This window comes from Natator depressus, chromosome 1 (assembly GCF_965152275.1).
Source record: "Natator depressus isolate rNatDep1 chromosome 1, rNatDep2.hap1, whole genome shotgun sequence".
NCBI classification, from domain to species: Eukaryota; Metazoa; Chordata; order Testudines; family Cheloniidae; genus Natator; species Natator depressus.
The window spans coordinates 33,687,494-33,708,110 of record NC_134234.1 but is presented as its reverse complement, the minus strand read 5'-3'; the positions used below and the strand labels follow the sequence as shown (position 1 = coordinate 33,708,110).

Sequence of the window (20,617 nt, the reverse complement as noted above, 5' to 3'; positions counted from 1 at the left end):
TCATTTTTCATACCTGCTCTCCCTGGATCTTCCATACTAGTATCTATGCTGGTATAATGTTCCAGTTTAGCCATAAGTTCTAACTCTATCTGCTGCAGGTTATGCTCTTTGATAGCAGTTTCAACATCTTCAGTGAACTGAATTTGTTCTGCCAAGGAAAGAATCTATTGACAGAAAGAATAAAGTAAAGTTTTAGAAATAGGTAACCAAAAAGGACAAAAGATTTTCAATTCATTTATAAATTCTCATGAAAGCTTACTGTTTAAATAAATCTTTTTAGTGTATTAAATTTTATCATGCCAATACTCCACTATCCCTTAAAAAAAAAAACATAGTTACTCTAAAGGTGCCCCCAAGAGCAAATATAATTGTATTTAAAACTTACTAAAATGTAACAAACAGCTGCAAAATAATTTAGTATAGCTATTGCCTTCGGTGCTATATTACGATTACTGTACATTCACTATAGCAGCCTATTGTCTGAGTTGTGACATTTCAGCCAAACTCGTTGCTTAAGGGAGATCTGCACAGTACTGAAAAACTGTTCATGAGTAGGAAGCAATATGGGTTTGTTTCACCAATTTCACTAATACTTTGTAAATCTGAGTGTCTATCTCTTTCCTTCTTTCCCTTCGATTCCACTCCCAAAAAATATGCCAGAGGCTAAAGAGAGCTACTCACTGCCAGTACAATATTCTCCCCTTATTCACACCGAACTTCAATGCCCTCTGAAACACGTGCCCAGAGTGAGGAGCTCAGCAATAATCAGAAGAACAGAGAATCAATATCTTGGCCAAAACTGGGTATTAAACCAGGCATTTCCTCAACTAAAAGCATGGGGTTTCTCAGGACAAATTTTTTGGTGGCCTCAGAGTGCGGCCACCAACTCTTGCTGGCGGCCACTCTCACACTTTTTCCTAAAATACTTAATTAGCTTTAGGAAAGCCAAATAAATATGCACATATACATGTCCAAATCATTGTAATTTATTTATTGTTAGCTAGTAAGTCTGTTGTCAAAAGTGATATTAACAAACATACAGGTATCACTTTTCACAGCAGACTTACTCTGCCCTGCCAAGCCTGGGAACAAATTAAGCCCTGGATGGAAGGTCAGGGGAGGCAATGGGAGCCAGGGGAGATGGGGGTGAGGGGCTGGGGGAGACAATGGAGGGCTGTAGCCTGAAGCCCTGCGGCTAGAGCTTGGTGCCCTGCTACCCCAGGGCTGAAGCCCGAAGCCTGAGCCCACTTCTCCACTGGGAAGGTGGGGAACTCACTGGCTGCCTGCTCCTACAGCGTTGTGCCCCAAGTGACTCCAGAGAGGGGCAGGGCCAAACCCTGCTGGTGGCCCCAGCAACCAACACCAAGGCAGTCCATCCAGGAGCAACAGGAAAGGGGAGGGGGAGCTACTTTCCCTCTCCCACCCCATCACAGCCCAGGAGGCTGTGGCCGGAAGAAAAGCCCCTGGTGGCCGCATGCGGCCACAGTGGCCGCATTTGAGAAACACGAGCTGTAATGGATTCACACATAACACATGCTGAACTACAGGTTCCACTTCCATAAGTTAAACGGAATAGGAACTCTCTTCTCATCAAAATTCCACTCTTTGCTTTAGCTATGTGATTCAGGTAAAGCAGGAAAAGTTAAACACCAATGACATAAGGAGAGGGGCAGGCCGTGGAGCACAGCACTCTCAGCATGATGAAGGAAGGCAGAAGATTGCAATGGTTTACCCAGATGAAGGGAAGATTTATTTCAACTAAAAAGCCAACACAGGCAGCTCGCTGCACCCACATGGACCCCATTAACATCAATGGGGTTTCACATGGACACAAGGATCTGCCCACACATATCAGTCAGCAGGATCACAGCCTAAATCATTACAAAAGGTTAGTCTGCATGAATATACATTCTTAGGGTCATATTGATAATAACTCTCTGTGTCTATGATTTTTACATTTAAAAAAATGTATATATTATTTGCAAATATTTATTAAGTCAGGATTGGTTCAAGCAATATAAATTCAGATTAACAGTGTTAGCTAGTGTTTATATTATATTTTTCTTCAACCTGTCATTAGTACATTCTCTTTCACTAGCATTTTCTACCCAAGTTATGCATGAACTTCAAATACTATTCTAATAATGGTGTTTTGAATCAATAGCAGGAAACAGTTTCTGCATCACTGATTAGCCAGGGACCTGATTCAACATCAATTGAAATCAGTGGAAAGACTCCCGTTGATTTAAATGGGCACTGAATCAATCTCCCAAGTGAGCAAAGAGTTCTATTCTACAGATGCTTATAACATTGCACATTCTGAGTAATTTCTATCTACCTAAAATCAAGGCATACAGCAAATCAACTGATTTTTCAAGTCTGTATATACTTCCAAAGCAGACCTGTCCTTAGGATCATTCAGAAATTGAGTTCGTTATATTTTAATGCAGAGACTAAATCAAGATGAGATTGTGTCACCCACTACCTGGGAAGGAAAGAGTGATGGATCAATTGAACCTTGTGAACGTCTTTCAGCAGTAACACAGTCAAGCAATAATTGTTTCAATGTGTCCTTCATCTCCAGAGCCAAACGATTTAACCAAACCTGGCAAATAAAATATAAAGGGGAGGGAAAAAAAAAATCACAAATCATATAGCAAACATATTTACCACAATTGCTGGTAATATATTTGGACCTGGTTCTCTTACCTCAACATCATTTGACAAAAGAATTTTATTTTTAAAAGGCACAACTTCTCCTTCTAAAGATTTCATTGCAATTATGTTTTTAAAGTCCCCATCAAAGCTGACACTATTAATGCCTGTTAATCAGAAAATAACAATATCTCCATAATTAAGCTCAGAAAGTGATTAAATACAATCTAGATGATTTAATGTAGAATTCTTAAACACTTGTTTCTTGAAAAAGCAGTTACTTAGGAAACAGTCAAAAAAGTTAAATCAATTATTTTTGCACATACAATACAATATTTATGATAATTAAATATATGAAGATAAAAAGTCCCTCAAAAGTTCGAGATATTTTGAAATATTTTTTTCTTTTTTTGCCAAATAAATGATGAAATATCAAAAACATTTTACTTTTCTAAGCTATGTTATGGTAACAGAAAGTAAAGAAACAATTTCTAGAATAGGTTCTTCAGCGTCAAATGACTGTACTTCTGAATAAATACATTTTGCAAATGATGACTAATGCATTATGAAAATACTAATTTAGTTTACCAGCAAAAAGTTTCTTAAGGTGAGACTGAATTACTGAAGGATTAGTGGACTGTCCCAAGATTTCTAATAAATCATCGTCTCCAATGAAATAGAATCTAGGGAATGCTGAACGCTTTTCCTGTTTAAAAAAAAAAAGAATTGTTGTTTTAAGCACTGAAGTATTGCATTTTTATAAAATTATATATTAAGATAAGAAGTTGTACCTCCAGAAATTCATTCAAGGATTTTTGACATCTCTGAAGCTGGTCAAGTATGGTAATCAGCGCATTCCTCATTCCTGTCCGAGCATTCAGTGATGTTATTCTATTGTCCCTCTTGATATCTACCATTATGGATCTTTAAAAAAATATAACCTTAATTGTTTGTAAATCTACCACTGCACTTTGTCCAAATATATCTCTTTTAAACATCTGATTAAAACTCAAGAGACAGATAAGTAATATTAAATATTCAGCAGTCAATATCTGAACGTAAAAATTGCAACATTTATGTCAAATTTCTTCCAGTTAAACATTAGCTAGATCTACGCCTATCATACTGTTTCTGATCATGACTCTTCCTTTACTTCAAGATCCCTCTATCCAAGAAGTCCCATTAAGTTAAAATTTTGACCATTTTTTCTCCTAAGTGCCTCCATCTCTGTCATTTCAGCTCTATTTTTAAGATCAACTACCACATCTAAACTAAAGAAACTCATTTGTGTGTATCTTTGGACACCTCTAAAAACTACTCCCTGTTAATCCTCTCTGCATGTCTTGATCAAGTAAAGTTGTTTCATCTCAAATTCCTTCGGTGTAATATTTTTGGAAAGAGAATTGCTTCTCTTCGTCAAGAAATCTTTTTTCAAAATCCAACATCTCCTCTACTTCCTTTCTCAAATAAGACCTTCTATTTGCCTGCATTGTTCATAACCCTGGCCATCATATTTAACTCAGAACCTTTATTCTCTTCCCACATATCCCGTATCAATAAATCTTCTCATCATCCCTTTTCCAACACTAATTCTTTCTATACCATTGCCTCAATGCAACCTTTGCTGAAATCCTTATGCATGCCTTCATCTCCCTGTATGTCCTGTTTGTTTTGCATTAATTCACTTTGAATCTTGGCTTACAGCTGTGCAAAGGACGTTATACAAAACTGTCATAAATATAAAGGGAAGGGTAAACACCTTTAAAATCCCTCCTGGCCAGAGGAAAAACCTTTCACCTGTAAAGGGTTAAGAAGCTAGGATAACCTCGCTGGCACCTGACCAAAATGACCAATGAGGAGACAAGATATTTTCAAAGCTGGGGGCGGGGAGAAATAAAGGCTCTCTCTGTCTGTATGATGCTTTTGCCGGGAACAGAACAGGAATAGAGTCTTAGAACTTAGTAAGTAATCTAGCTAGATATGCATTAGATTCTGTTTTGTTTAAATGGCTGAGAAAATAAGCTGTGCTGAATGGAATGTAGATTCCTGTTTTTGTGTTTTTTTGTAACTTAAGGTTTTGCCTAGAGGGATTCTCTAGGTTTTGAATCTGATTACCCTGTAAGGTATTTACCATCCTGATTTTACAGAGATGATTCTTTTACTTTTTCTTCTATTAAAATTCTTCTTTTAAGAACCTGATTGCTTTTTCATTGTTCTTAAGATCCAAGGGTTTGAGTCTGTGTTCACCTATGCAAATTGGTGAGGATTTTTATCAAGCCTTCCCCAGGAAAAGGGGGTATAGGTTTTGGGGAGGATTTTGGGGGGAAAGATGTTTCCAAGCAGGCTCTTTCCCGGTTATATATATCTGTTAGATGCTTGGTGGTGGCAGCAATAAAGTCCAAGGGAAAAAGGAAAATAGTTTGTATCTTGGGGAAGTTTTAACCTAAGCTGGTAAAAATAAGCTTAGGGGGTTTTCATGCAGGTCCCCACATCTGTACCCTAGAGTTCAGAGTGGGGAAGGAACCTTGACAAAAATAAAGTTGCGTTTAATAACACTGACCTGAAGTCTTCGTCAACTCTGTTAAAGCGTGCCTGCTCTTTGGGTAGAGCTCCGCGACCAAAAATGGGTTCCAAATACACCCACTTCCTTTGAATCTGGTTTAAATTCTGCAGGTATTCATCCAACTCAGCAAGTTTTTTTTCCCAGATAGACACTTTATCCTCAAAGCCTTTGTAATATGGAGAGTCCTTTAGGGACTGAAGAAGACAGCGATTATCTCCAACCTGGTTAACTATGTCTTTCCAGTCTTTAATTAGTTTGATAGTCCTGCTCTGGCTGTCTTCATAATCTGTTAACGTAAAGACTGCTCCAACACCCCAGAGCTCAAGCTCACGTAAGGCCTCTCTGATTGTGACTTCACCTTGCGCCCGACTATTCAAATCCTATTTTAAAATATAAAACAAAAAAAAATTACTACTTATATAATAGAAAACATATAAATGAGCAGAGGAAAACAGTTTTACTAGAAAAATACACAACTTCAGTTTCCAAAAAGGAATAAAAACTTATAGAACATATGGTATAAAAAATGAATAGCATTACTTGTGAAATAATTCATACCTTAAGTGCTGCTGCTTTTTCTACAATTACATCTGCCACTTTGAGTAGATCTCCAAATAACAAATTCTCTAGACTAGTGCCTCTAGGGAGACCAAGAAGACGAAAGAGGTCCAGCCAATGATCTGGAGACAGGTGTTCTCCTCTAACATATTTCAGAACAGGAAGTGTCATCTATGGAAAATAATGCAAATTGGAATATACCAAGTTTTTACAATAACTATATCTATTCAGTTCTACTGCCATATACTGTCAAAACATAACAAAAATATATTTTTCCCACTATGTATTGAAAATAAATACGTTTAAATTGAGATCTGCTTTGTATTTTCAACATACTAATTTTAATATTTGGTATTATGCCATTAAGGTTGTTTTATTACTAAATGTGTCTCAAACACATTGAAAAAAACTGTAATGATTGTCCTGTTCACTGGAAGTAGCTCAAATGTACTTTGAAATGAGTGATACTTTTAAAAATAGTTGCAGGAGATATTTTGCTGAACACAAAATATCCTTAAGGCTCACTTTAATACACAAACAGACCTCCATGTAAATATACAGAGTGAAGCATATTACCCAGTAATACCAGAAAGCATTTTGCTTTGATTTCCCCTTGTATAATGAGGATCTTACTTTGTATTTGTCCACTTCTCTTTGCAACTTCACAGTCATTACAGTGTGTTCTTCCATCTTCCTCAGCTTGTCATGCCAGTTCAACAAGAATTCCTCAAACAGGTAAGTCTTACTCCTGTACAAAAATCAAATTTTAAAAAGAGCACAATAACACAGTACTGCAATAACCAATAATCATGCATAAAAGTTTAGAAACAAAATCAGACCTAAAAGTAATCCAGTCTTCTTTGGCTTTTTCCTGAAAACCTTGATGAAACTCTTCATATAGTGCCCATACTTCTGCACAGCTCTCAATATCTCTACATACAGCTTTTGCCAAAGAGAAATCAGGCTCTTCTAATTCAAAATGATGGCAGTCCTCGCTGAATAAAAAAGATCATTGCATTGTTATAATATTGCATATTGAAGCTATGATCCTGGACATGCTGTCATACATGCTTAACTTTACCCATGTGAGTAAGTCCATTGACTTCACTGTCCAGCAGAACACATTATGTTGCATTCTCCAAGCAGAAAAAAATGTAGCATAAGAGACAATTATCATATGCAATGGACTTCCCTAGCATTCACAGCTTTCTTCTCCATATTTTTTCATTCCTTTGTATTAAGAAAACAGTACTAATTTGTCTCCCAAAAACTTAAAGGAAAATAAATTATCTTTAATTGTTTTTCTCTATAAGTAGTATCCTATATAGAATTACATGCCATTTAGTGCATAAATTTAGTTGTTTCAAAGCTTAATAGATTTTCAGAAACTTGCACTTCACAAGCGTCAGTTCAGAAGAGTTAAGTTATATAAAACAATGAAGTAAATCCCTGAAGACTAAACGATACATTGAGATATAATTAAAATAGGATTTATTAAATTATCTTTTGTGTTCATTTTTAGTTAACTATTAGTTAATATTTTCTGACCCACCAAAGAGCTGCAGCTGCATGATTTACTGCAGAACATCCATAAAATAACGTGCTATATAAAAAGAAATATACATACATCAGTTTTTTCTTTGTGGCTTCAAGTTCATCGAACTCAATTTTCTTTTCCTTTATGGTCTGAGCACTTTTCTCAAGCATATCCTGATGGCCTGTTTCAATGATATCATCATTGGGCTTTAGTTGATCCCAACGAGCTTTAAACTTTTCTAGTTCTTGAAGATACACATTAACACGTGACATCACATTTCCTTTCATCACTTCAATCTACAAACCAAAAGAGTTTAAAAAAATAAAATGTATTCCTTCAGTAATTTATATCTACAAAGTTATACCTAATCAAGATCAAAATAACCAACAACCTTTTAACTTGTTTTCAAAAAGGAGTACTATTTTTTTTACTCTTCCCCTTAAAATATTTCAAAATGTAAGAGAATCTGGTATGGATATGCATTTCCTGATCTTGTATTATATCATTTTACATCCACTGTAGTTACATATAATATTTACATCTGTTCCTCACTAGTTTATCAGCTATCTTGGTCTGATAAACAGTTTTTCCTTATACCCACATTTTTTATTACAGGTCTTAGTGGTAAAAAATAAACAATAATTATAATTTTTAAAATCATCTACAGGTTCAAAATATAGGTGATAATCATGGAATCAGCAGCACACAGGAAAATTATTATGGCTGCACTGGTCCCATTGAGCCCCAGCAATTCACCTGCATATTGTCCATTCCAGGATTGCGGACATAATATTTAGCATAAATTTTCAGAAAAATTTCAAAGATTATGCAACAATATTAATAAAATTTGTAGTAACATGGTAAAGTTGACAAATGTTCATTTTTAAACTACTATATTCTTTTCATTTCAGTTAATAAAAAGAAACCCATGAGGTGAGATATTTAACATAGTTGTGATTCTAGAGTGAGCTCCTGCACCTGCACAGTACCCTAGCTGACTTCACTGGTACTTTGTAGGGGCACAGAGATCATTTTAGGATCAGGGCCTACAGCAGTATCACCTGATGCTAGTAATCTTTCCAGTAGTTTAAATGTTCTTTCTATAAAGGCTCGCATTGATGCCATTAACCTTGGTGCCAATACTAAACTGCAATATCTTTGTGCGGGGGTTAATCCAGGAGAAAAAAATGTGTCTTCTAACTAATTCAAAATGAGATCAGTGCATTTGAGTGAATTACTAAACCTTCATTCTCACCTGTTCCTTAATCATAAGTTGATGACTTTCCATCATTAATTCAAATTTATCCCACATAGCTCTCAGGTTGCTGATTGTGTCTAAACCCCCACCAGCCACAGTCCGCAAAAGCTTGTTTTTATCTTCAGCTTCTTGAAACTGGAGAAAAATCTAAAGTTGAAAAGATATTTTATACATGTATGAAAAAATTTCAATAAAATGTGGCATTTTTATGCAAACTTGTTTAAATAAAGACACAGTGGTAATTAATCAAGAATATTTATATATTTTTTATATTTATATTTAATTCTGTTAATATTTATCAAAGTAAAACTAGACAAAGGTAAATATGGGGAGACAATACAGAGCAATTAATATATGTATGAAAACAGCAAGCAGGAGGAGAGAAGTTGAGAACAAATGGGAAATCTATTGATATATTAGAAGAAGAATGCATTTATAGTCTGAAAATAAGGAGAAAAATTAAGTCACCTGACTGTTTCAGAGATTATTTTTTCATACACTAAAAAAGCCCAATCAAGTTAAAAATCATGACAAAAATGATGATTAAGTAACACTACAAAAGTCAAAAAAATTGAAGTAAAAGAAGACATTAGTGAATATGTCCCAAAATGCCCTGTTTTGAGTGCATTCATTTCAAAATGAAGTGAAGACAACAGGTACTGAGACTCAGGGACAGTATTGCTCTGTGGATTATGGAGGCTTAATCCCCTCCAATATCCACCACCTCCACAAAACAATTTCTACAGAATTTAAGCATTCATTTGAAAATATATATATATATATATATATATATATATACATACACACACACACGCATATGCACATATTACTAGTCATTATATCCAAAGTGAAACCAATACAGTATTGTCTTACTGAGTATGCAGACAAAGTGACTGAAATAATAGCTATAAGAGAAGGGTCAAGTGCCCATTCATTGCAATCAAGTGTTTGGTGTTGAAGACTAATAATGACAATTCAGTAAATATTTTTAATTAATTCACTGCCATTCACTTCAGCAGAATCAAATTCATCCAACATTCTTAGATGCAGTAGCAAATGTAAAGGGGAGGTGATCCTCCCATCATTTTTTTAAAAAGTACTTTTTTTAAGTAGCAAAGCCCTGCAATATAGTTTGTTTGCTCTCTCTCTTACTCTCAGCACCTTGGTACCTTCCTGGTGAGTTCATGCCCTGCCTAAGTGTGGTCTGCAGAAGAAAACTCAGCTGCCACTAGGCCTTCCATTGGTACCTCACTTAAATATGCATCATATTAAAGAAGCAGGGATTTTTAAAGATGAAGCTAAAATTTAATCACAGGATTTTAAGATCTTCCCCTCCCCCATTTTAATAGAAGCCAAATGTTATCACCATAGTCTAAAGGTCCTGGGAAACCACTCTGATTTGAATTTGCTGTGTAAGTGAGGTGTGGTGACATACAATAATTGACAGAAAACACAAGGAAGAAGCAAGAAAAACATTAAAAGCAACAACAACAAACTGTTGTAGCAAACTCTACTAATAATACTTTGAAAAGTATTTTGCTCAGGCATACTAAAACATGACTAAACTTTTTGCCTAGATATTTTCCTGACTATGATCAAATAAAATCCTACCTCTGCTTTTTTTTCTTGTAAATTTCCATACTTTAAATTATCTTCTCCAATTTCATCTACAGTCTGGGGCCTAACTATTAATGCTTCCGTGGCATCCGTAAGAAATGAAGAAATATCATGTAGATGAGCTATATAAAGAATATTGGAAAACAAATTTATTACAAACAAAAATATGCATGATATCAGTCTTAAAATCAGATAAATATGTGTGCTAGACAGTCACTTGAACTACATGAAAGATGGTCCAGCTGTTACAGGATTAACCTGGGACCATGGAGACTCAGGTTAATTCCCTATTCCACTTACTCACTCTGTACTTCAGTTTTCCAACCATAAAGTGGGGACAATAGCACTTCCCTACCTCACAGAGCTGTTGTGAGGATACATATATCTTCAAAAAAAGGTTATGTGGCACTCAGATATTAAAGGAATTAAAGTCATATAAATACCATAGATAGATCGATAACAGGGCAACAAGGGGGAATAAGAATCACCTCTGCACAGGTACCTAGACTATGGGTCCAGACACATACTCCTTGCTCTCCCAGAGCAGGGGAGCAGGAAGGAGTGGGAGATGGGCAGAGACCTGGCTCTGCCTCCCAAAACACAACAGCCAACATGAATAAGCTCTCATGTAATTTGCTGCCAGTAGAGGCTTACTGCTGGGGGAGTGCAGTTTATGTAGCACCCTTTACTTGTAGCCATGCCTAAAGGATACAATTTAGCCCACAGTAAGGTGCTATTCCATATGAGTCAGGGTGGAATAATTGGAAACTAAGCCTATTATTGTTTTTAAAAAAATAAACTGTCCAAGCAGGGCTAATAAGCTATGCCAGTGTATGTCACTACAAACTACAGGAAGACTGCAGCTTGTCGCTGTGGACAACCTAACCGCGAAATGATACTCTGGCAATTGAAATACAGACTTCATAATGTTGGTATTGCAGAGTCTATAAATCCCAAAAGACTTATGGGCTAGATCAGTGCTTCTCAAATGCGGCCACCATGGCCACATGCAGCCACCAGGGCCTTTTCTTTCAGCCACAGCCTCCTGGCAGTGATTGGGGGGAAAGCAGTGGCCCCTCCTAAAAAGCCCACTCTGGAGACACAAACATTGGAGGAGCAGACAGCCAGTGAGTTCCCCGCCTTCCCAGAGGTGCTGGGGTCACACTTCAGCCCTGGGGCTTTGGGCTCCATCCCCCAGGCACGGGGCTTCAGGCTCCCGTCCCCTGGGTTCAACTCCCCGCTCCCCTGGCCCCTGTTGCCTCCCTATCCACCTCCCCATCCAGGACTTAATCTGTCCCTGGGCTTGCCAGGGCTGAATAAATCTGCTGTGAAAAGGGTTATTTGTATTTGTTAATACCCCTTTTCACAGCAGACTTAGTAGCTAGCTGTGCGGCTGTGAAAAGTAATGTTAACATACAAATATCACTTTTCACAGAAGGAGACTTACTAGCTAGCAACCAAAAAAGCAAAAGAAACAACAAAAAAGACAAGAACGTGCAAAGCACCTTATTTGTGTTTCTATTCTGTTCAGGTCCAGTAAAGAATAGAGACAATTGTATATTTTTATTATTGAGTCTACCAAAAAAAAAAACCCTACATAAATAAATTACAATGATTTGGACACGTGTATGTGCATATGTATTTGTTTTTCCTAAAGCTAATTAGGTATTTTAGGAAAAATTGTCAGTGTGGCCATCAGCAAGAGTTGGTGGCCGTACTCTGAGGCCACCAAAAAATTTGTTGTGAGAATCTCTGGGCTAGATTGTGCCTTAAGGCACAGTACTATACATTTGGTGATGTGTAAGCAGCATTGCATCTAGGAGCAACACCATTAGACACTGTACCTCAAGGACATCCCTTCGAGACACAGTTCCCTCCCCCATCCCTCTTGCTCCATGGTGGACAGTAATTTGCTACTGGCCTATATCATTCCCCTGTACCATTGTAAGGATGGAGCAGGAGTTCTGTCCATTCCCTATCCTCAACTACCCTCAAACTTTCAAGAATGCTTCTCTAGAAGAGTAATACACAAGAAATTTCATATAGATGTGGTTATTTCTGGCGTAGTTTTTGGCCAAATTAAGTTTACAGCATCTTATCCAAAGCCCAAAGAAGTCAATGGAAAAGATAAACATTGACTTTGAAGGGTTTTGTATCAGGCCCTTAATGGAAAACTAAAAACATACTACTTTTGCTCCAAAACAACTTTGGTACTTCAGTATTCCCAAGGATAAAAGATTTTTTTAAAAATAAAAAGGTTACTATATATAACAAACACAACAAAAGCAAAAGCCAAAAAAAACCACCACCCACCAGCCACCACTTATTTACCTTGTATGGACTTTCTTAAAGATAGGACAAGAACATCATAGAGCTTCTGTATAAGATCATCAATCACAGTCTTCACAGGATTGCAATTAACAATTAAACAATCTATCTTGATGGTGCTTCAAGATTCAATATAACAAATTCCAAAATATAAAATAAAAAGAGAAAGGATTAAAGGTAATATGCTCATTATGATACTTATTATATAATAAACTTTAAAAACTGTCATTTCAATACTTTATACATTATCGTCAATATTTTCATAGTTTTACAACTTAATATTTTACTAAGAAAATTGTTCATATAGAAGTGCATAAATAAATGTGGCTTAATGTGTGTATATGTAATTATGTTCAAATACTACAATAACTGTATATACAATTTTACTGGAAGCAATTACAAGCTAAGACCCTGACCCTGCAAATACTTATGCATGTACTTAACTTTACACATGAATAGTGTCACTGAAGTCACAGGGGCTACTACACATGAATAAAGTAAAGTATATTCTTAAGTACTGGGAGGATTGGGGCTTTAGATCTTGATCCTGCAAGAGTATCTGCTAACCCAGACTTCTGCACTCTTGCAGCGCACTGACATCCATGTGGATGGGAATTCACAGGTACAAGGGTCCACACTGGCATATCTCAATATGGGATCAAGGCCTCAGGGCCCAATCCTACAAATACTTAGGCATATGTATTACTCATGAGCATAAGTGTTTGCAACATCAGGCCCTAAAGGCCCCAAGTACTTATTAACTGGAACAGTACTTCATGAATTCAACTGTTAAGAGCTGCAAGCACTATGCTTGGTGTGTGTGCTTGATCAGGCCTTAATCTATAAGGGCTTGACTCAACTCCCATGAAGTCAATGGGAGTCTTTCAATTGATTTCAGTGGGAGTTGGATTAGATTCAAAGTCTAAAAATTCTGTAACACTAATCTGAAGAACAAGGAGTTAAAAAAATTATAACGGTACACAGACGTTAAAAAGCAGTGCTGAAATTCTGCCTAATTTTTTTCATATAGAACATATATTTCTATTACACTATTTACACTACAGTGATTGGCCAGTGAAAGAGTCCATTGTTCACACACAAAAATGTTTAGGTAAACTGTACCTTGGAAGGCGTTCCACTTCTTTCCCTTTCCCTTTTAACGCTTTAAAGTTTTTTTCCCAGTCTTGTTCACCAGAAAGATGTGTTTCCACCAGAGTTTCCATATCTACTTGTCCAATTATAATCCATTCCTTTTCAACATTGTATTTGATTATGAGGAAAATAAGTAAGAGGTTAAAATTATGAAACATTACTTGACATGAATATTAATAAAAAGAGTAATCTCTTTTTATGTTCTTAATCTATCATTTGTTAAAATATTTTGCACCCTTTCAACTCAATCATTTTAACCATAACAAATGGAGGTTCTCTTCTTCACACAAAGATACTTTCCATTAGTCAGTGCTCAAAGCAGAAGGCATAGACTGGTATGACATGGCCACACTTTTTAATGATACTGTAAAACAAACCTTGAACAAGGGGAGACAGTCTCTTACAATATTAAGATTTCAATGGGAACTACAAATATGCTTCAAGTTAGGCATGTGCTTAAGGGTTTTGTTGACTAGGGATGGACTTACTCATATGCTTAAAATTAAGCACATGTGAAGTGCTTTGCTAAATCAGGACCAGAATGTACAGAAACCAGGGGTGCTGGAACAATTTTTATAGTGGGAGTGCTGAGAGCCATTGAACGACGCTGTAAACCCTGTATATAATGGAAACTACTTCAAGCCAGGGGGTGCTGAAGCACCCTCAGCACCCCTAGTTACAGCACCTATGACAGAGACTAACAAAAATCAATGTTCCACTTCTTCTAAACTGATTCATCCCTAAAATAATTGTAATTAGGTCTAAAACGATAAGTCTTAATCAAAATACTGTACAAACCTTAAATTGGTTTGAAACTTCTGCCAGTCTTCTGAACAAATCCTCTGCTTTATTGAAAGTAGTCAGAAATCCACTTGCATTTCTTTCAGTCATAATAGTGAAGATGGACTCCTCTTCTGTTTCACTCACTCCTCTAAACTGATTTGGAAGGGAGATGAACCTCTTCATTTCTCTGTAGTATCTAGCTCGTACTTCTTCAAAAGGAGGTTTGAATTGTAATCTTCCTTGTCTAGAGAGAGAAACAAACCATATAAAAATTAATATTTTAGACAATTTCCAGCTACAATATTTTAACAATAGGAAAAAATATCTTACTTATAAGTTAAATCAATATTTATTTCTGGTAGATTCTCATTGAGTGCCTCCAAACCCATTTGATATTGATGCTCCAGAGCTTTATAGAGTTGATGATTCCAGTGTTGTCTCCATGCTTTCATATCACGAGGAAGGAAACCCTAAAATGTAATAACATTTATTTAATTTATATATCTTTCCTCAGTGCATAATTAGACTGTGGAACTAGTGCCACAAGATGTCACTGAGCCCAGGAACTTAATAAGATTCAAAGAGGGACAAGATGTTTATATGGATAATAAGAAAAAGTGTTATAACACTTAGCGGAAACAAAGAGTTTTGTTAGGGATAAAAATATCTCATGCTTCAGGGCTTAAGACAAAATCTATTAAATGTTAGGATGAGGTCTTTATTGAAGCACATTATCTCACATCTGTCTACTGTGGAGTGCCTGCACCTTCCTCTGAAGCATCTGGTACAGGCCACAGTTGGAAATAGGGTACTGAACTAGATGAGCTACGGGTCTGATCCACTGTGAAAATACCTACGTTCCTATGATTTAGAAGCCTATCTTTAGGTACCTGTTATTGAAAATCCTGTGTGATTTGAAGAATTAGTATTACTTAATAAATAGATTTTAGATGTTGTCTCTCAAAGCAAGGACATTAGTCACTGAAGACAGTCTCTACAGGAGAAAGAAAGCACATTAGCAGGAGTGATTAAAGAGAATTTTACTGGAATCTGTTGTATTGCACTGTGAGGAAGTCTACAGCTATAACAAGCACTTCAACGTCAGTAAAAAGTTACTTAGTAAACCAATCACACTACTGCAGCAAATTTTCAAAGGACAAAAGGAACGATAAATTTCTTAACTGATCATTCTTTTTCTGTTAACAGTTTCTCTCCTCATTCATCACAAATGGATTATTCCTCTCACCTGTGGAATTCAGACAGTCTAAAGTTGTTCCTGGAGTCTCCAGGTCTGAGCCCCGCCTTTGAACTAAGGCCCGCAGAAGAGTTCTTCCAAAGCTCTAGAAACACTCCATCAATTAAGAAACCAATTTAAAACTGTATAAGGAGGCAATTATGTTTAAGAGAAAACATTTTTCTTTAGAGAAAAATGTTAACATGTTACAAATTGCATTCTGGTCATTTACTAGACTACCAGGGTGGGGTGAATGAGGAGAGCTGTTAACAGAAAGAACATTATCAGATAAGAAATTTCTCATTCTGCTGCATAGCTACTCTCCTCATATATAATAAATGGGAAGTAGTAAACAGTAATTCACAGAAGTGGAAGGAGAGGACAAAGCAGAATTGTAATTATTATTACAGCAGAATAATAAGCAGAAATAGAAGTTCCTCCACCTGACGCAAGAGCTTTGTAATTTAAGGAATTATTTGCAGCATCTTTCTACTAAAGGATGGTTCTGCAGAGGAATGGAAAGCCACTTTGCAAATCTTCCTTGGATGAGGCTCAGACTATTTCTTCTCACAATGCAATTAAGTATCTTGTAAAGGGAACCCCAATTCTCTCCATGAATGGTTTCCCAAATGCATAGCATGTCAACTGGTACAGGATTTTAACATGTTGCCTGAATAGAGGCCCTAAGACCCTGCCATTTTGGATGGAATAAGATGAACAGGGGAAATTGGTGCGTATACTCTGTATGCTTTAGAGCTCTAGGAATTCCCATTTATGCCACAACCTTTCCAAGAGAGTGCCAAGTTTGGAACAAATTATGACAGAACTATTTCCCAGGGACTGTGGAAAGAAGAATTTACCTTGGGCAGAAAGGTTTCTGGAGCAGTAAGACATTTTCTCATGACAACAGCAGTTTGGCTCTTGAAAAGATAATTGAACTAATTTCAAAACCCATCTTTTGGAGGTAATGGCAACTAAAAAGGCTGCCATAGGCTTGTCTAATCTATCAATCTGATTAATTTTGACATGTGATACTCAGTTGGGGAGTCTGATATGCCTGTCAAACCATTATCCTGTTATGATGTTTGGTTTTAGGACCCCGACCAAATATCCTGAAGGAACTCTAGTGCAGCTGAGATCACCAGAACTTTCTGATTCTTTTAATTATTTGTTAGTATTATGGTAACATCTAGAGGCCAGGGACCCATTGGGCCAGGGTCCCATTTACAAACAAGAAACCGTCCTTTCCTCTGAGAGTTTTTTGCATCCCTTCACAACAGAAATGAAACCTGACCAGATCAATAAATGAAATTTCCTCCATGAGTTCTGTCTCGATACCAAAATGTATCAATGAGATTAACAGAGAATTCCTTCCAAATTATTCTTCTCTTTTAATACCCAGACTGTTAACTGTTAACTATTGCTTCAATATGTCTGGTCTTTGTGCTGATGCAATGGATGTTCCTTGGTTCTCTATCATATGCAAAAACATATGCATTCTATGTTAGTGGACTAGAAGGACTCCAGCTCTCTCTTTTTCCTCATTTATGTATCTTTTATTTGAACTGTCCTGACAGGCAGCAGATTATCAGGATGGAAGACCAATGAATTACTAAACATGATTACAAAGGAAAGCCACTACACTGCCACTACAAAGCAATCATGTAGTTGCCAAAAGCTTCGGTGGCACGATGAGAACACCTACGATGGACATAAACTGTATATCCATCCAGACCATCTCAAGAACCTAGCTAGAGATCGATCCAGGTGGTACTCAATCTGCAAGGAGGCTATGTCTCTGTGAGATTTGCCAAGACAATGACAATGATGATGATAATATACTTCTCTGCCCAGAACATTACTTCCATTGCCTCTGAGAGAAGCTTTGCCCTCTATTACTCCCTGGTTTTGAAAGGGAAATAAACATTCAAGTTCAGAGCATAAGCCAACTTCTAACTAACAGGTAGAAGAACAAAACTTTGCTTGGGAGCAAGTTATTCTATAACTGCCCATATAACTGCATCTTCCTTTGATGCAGCTGGTATTGGTCTCTCTCTCATAAACAATATTAGACTCAATGTACTGCTGGTTTGCTCCTGTAAGGCCATTTCTATGTTTTAGAGCTGTCAAAGTAAATTAAAAGGATCTATACTCTGAGATGCTAAAAATCTGTGAGGTGCACAAAGTGTGAGGTTAAGAGAGCTAGATGTTTTTCGTTTTTGAGAGAGAGAGAGACCATAACCCCTTGGTCATCTTGTCTTCCAGTATGCTACCTATCCTGCAGGTATGCTTCCCCTGCCCACTGCAAGTAAGAAAGGGTCTAGAGTAACAACTGGGTTGGTTTTCAGCACATTGTCTGTACTTACCTACCCACAAAGGGGCATTCAGATGTGATGCAGGAATGATGCCTAATTTTGCATTGCATCTAGTGAGTTATTCCATATCTTCAGAAGGAATTTCCAAAGGCACATTTTCAGAAAATGAAACAAATGCACGGCACCAACTATCCTGGCTGCTGGAGATAACTAGCTATGCATGACAGCTGCCAGAAAATGACTGATGCAATGAAGTTTTTGATCTGAGAGAATCTTTACCATAGTGGTAAAATTACAGACAGAGACATGTCTATTTTGACCCGTAGATGAGCAATTTTCTGTATTGTGTTGAAAAGGATCTTGTTGATTTCGAAGAACTGGTGGGTATGAATCCTTTCCAGCAGCAAGCATGTTATGTGTGGGTCTGTTTCTCTGGACACGGCGCTGATTGGGATGTTGTTCAGGAACGGGTATATATTTATGACTTTTGGCCTGAGCCTTGTTGTTACTACCACTAGCCAAAGTGTCTGGGTGCAGACAGTATATCAAATGGAAAAATATTGTACAGGAATTGCAAACTTTTCATGCATAAACACTCATTTCCTCTAATTATGAGGATTTTGTTGGTTTTGGAAGAAAACTTAATTTGGTCTTTGTGGGGAACTTCTGCTCTAGATTTTTCTTTCTGGTATGGCAATAGTCTCCTTTTGAATACACTTGGTGTTGATAGCAATCAGTGGATTGCTATGCTGTATTTGATGGTGAGGCTTGAGACCTCTCTGCATTCTCAGCTACTAATTTCTCGAATGTTTCCTCAAATATCCTTACGGCTAACTACATCAAGAAAAAATTGTCAAAAAAAAATAATACTGAAATCCGGTACCACTCAGGGCTTTACTCAGTAAACCAGGACCCATTTTGAACATCTATATATCTTAGGCATATACGGGTCCCATTATCATATCTGAGTGCTTCACAATCTTTAATGTATTTATGCTCAAAAAATCCCTGTGAGGTAGAGCACTCCTATCATCCAAATTTTTGCAGATGGGGAACTGAGACACAGAAAAGTTAAGTGATTTGCCCAAAGTCACACAGGAAGCCTGTGGAGGATTAGTGACTTGAACCCAGGTCTCCAAAGTCCTAATCTAATGCTCTAATTACTGGACCCTTGTTCCATTTTTTCAAATTCTTCTGCATGGAAATGAATAAAAATTAAAATTATAGAACCAAGTTATCAAGAAAAAACGAACCACCAACTTGTTCCACCACTAGGGGAAAAGTTTCCAGTGGGCTGAGTTGAAAGATGGCCTTAATTCTGGAGCCTCCATCAACAACACTTGACTACCTCTGAATTCCACAGGTGACAGGCATTACCCATTTGAGGAGGAGAGAAGCTGTTCAGCAGAAAAATGTTTTTCTTTTAGTTCATTTCCCTAAATATTACAAAACAGCACACAAACAGCTTTTACAAGAATAGTGAAATTATTAAAGTTTTAAAAAAAATATTGACTTCAAGGTAAAATTGCAAAGCTTTAAAAATGGAATTTATAAAAAACAATTAGGAAACAAAAGTACTAGCAGAATATGTGAAGAATCAAAAATGTGCTTAGTTTATTTCAGTGGTTCTCAAACTGTGGATCGGGCCCAAAGTGGGTTGCGACCCAATTTTAATGGGGTCACCGGGGCCAGCATTAGACTTGCTGGAGTCTGGGACTGAAGCCTGAGCCCCACCACCCCAAGCTGAAGCCAAAGTCCAAGGGCTTCAGCTCAGGACAGCAGGGCTCTGGCTCCACACACCCCCTCCCCCGCCCAGGGTCATGTAATAATGTTTGTTGTCAGAAGGGGATCGCGGTGCAATGAAGTTTGAGAACTGCGGGTTTATTCATTATTCATACTGTGCAATTCAGGAGTTGGTAACAGACATTGCAAAGAAAATACAAGCTGAATATTTCCTTTGCCTACCTGCAAACACCTGACTATAGTATTCCAGGTTTGCTAAGGATATCACAACCATTTAAGGGTATAATTCCATAACCGCTGATTCATAGATATTAAGGTCAGAAGGGACCATTAGGATCATCTAGTCTGACCTCCTGCACAACGCAGGCCACAGAATCTCACCCACCCACTCCTGCGAAAAACCTCTCACCTATGTCTGAGCTACTGAAGTCCTCAAATCTGATGTCAATAGAAAAACTCCCATTGACTTAAATGGTATTTCAAAAGAAGAGCATTCCTTGCTTTGGCTTACGTAGTAGCAGTGTCACCAACTCTTATTGTTAAAATATGGTATTGTGTAATTAGGACTTGGCAGGTAAGGAAAGGAAAAAAAACCCTCATCATTATTTAAAACAGTGGTCACCAACTGGTCGATCGCAATCTCCATCTGCACAGTGGGGCTGCCACTAAGACAGGCTCCCGGCTTGCCCTGGCCCCACACCGCTCCCGGAAGCGGCCAGTGCAACCCCACGGGTGGGCGGAGGCAGGGGTCTCCCTACGCACACTGTTCATACCTGTAAGCACCACCCCCACAGCTCTCATTGGCCAGGAATGGGGAGCTTTGGCCAATGGGAGCTGCGGAGGCATTGCTTGCAGAGAGGGGAAGTGCGCCAAG

General features: G+C 37.4%; 1 protein-coding gene across 1 annotated transcript in view; it reads right to left on the bottom strand.

The window, feature by feature from the left end:
- The window catches only part of DYNC2H1 (dynein cytoplasmic 2 heavy chain 1), a 389,779-nt gene that overhangs the window by 340,679 nt on the left and 28,483 nt on the right, over nt 1–20,617 (bottom strand). Inside the window, exons 16-31 of the mRNA XM_074957219.1 lie at nt 14,782–14,921; nt 14,467–14,695; nt 13,639–13,766; nt 12,520–12,635; nt 10,183–10,310; nt 8,569–8,718; nt 7,404–7,609; nt 6,616–6,771; nt 6,410–6,524; nt 5,777–5,947; nt 5,216–5,598; nt 3,447–3,579; nt 3,244–3,361; nt 2,710–2,822; nt 2,486–2,605; nt 14–164 (exon numbers count right to left, since the gene is read on the bottom strand). Coding sequence (XP_074813320.1) covers nt 14–164; nt 2,486–2,605; nt 2,710–2,822; nt 3,244–3,361; nt 3,447–3,579; nt 5,216–5,598; nt 5,777–5,947; nt 6,410–6,524; nt 6,616–6,771; nt 7,404–7,609; nt 8,569–8,718; nt 10,183–10,310; nt 12,520–12,635; nt 13,639–13,766; nt 14,467–14,695; nt 14,782–14,921 — 2,557 coding nt within the window. The remainder of the gene's footprint in view (nt 1–13; nt 165–2,485; nt 2,606–2,709; nt 2,823–3,243; nt 3,362–3,446; nt 3,580–5,215; nt 5,599–5,776; nt 5,948–6,409; nt 6,525–6,615; nt 6,772–7,403; nt 7,610–8,568; nt 8,719–10,182; nt 10,311–12,519; nt 12,636–13,638; nt 13,767–14,466; nt 14,696–14,781; nt 14,922–20,617) is intronic.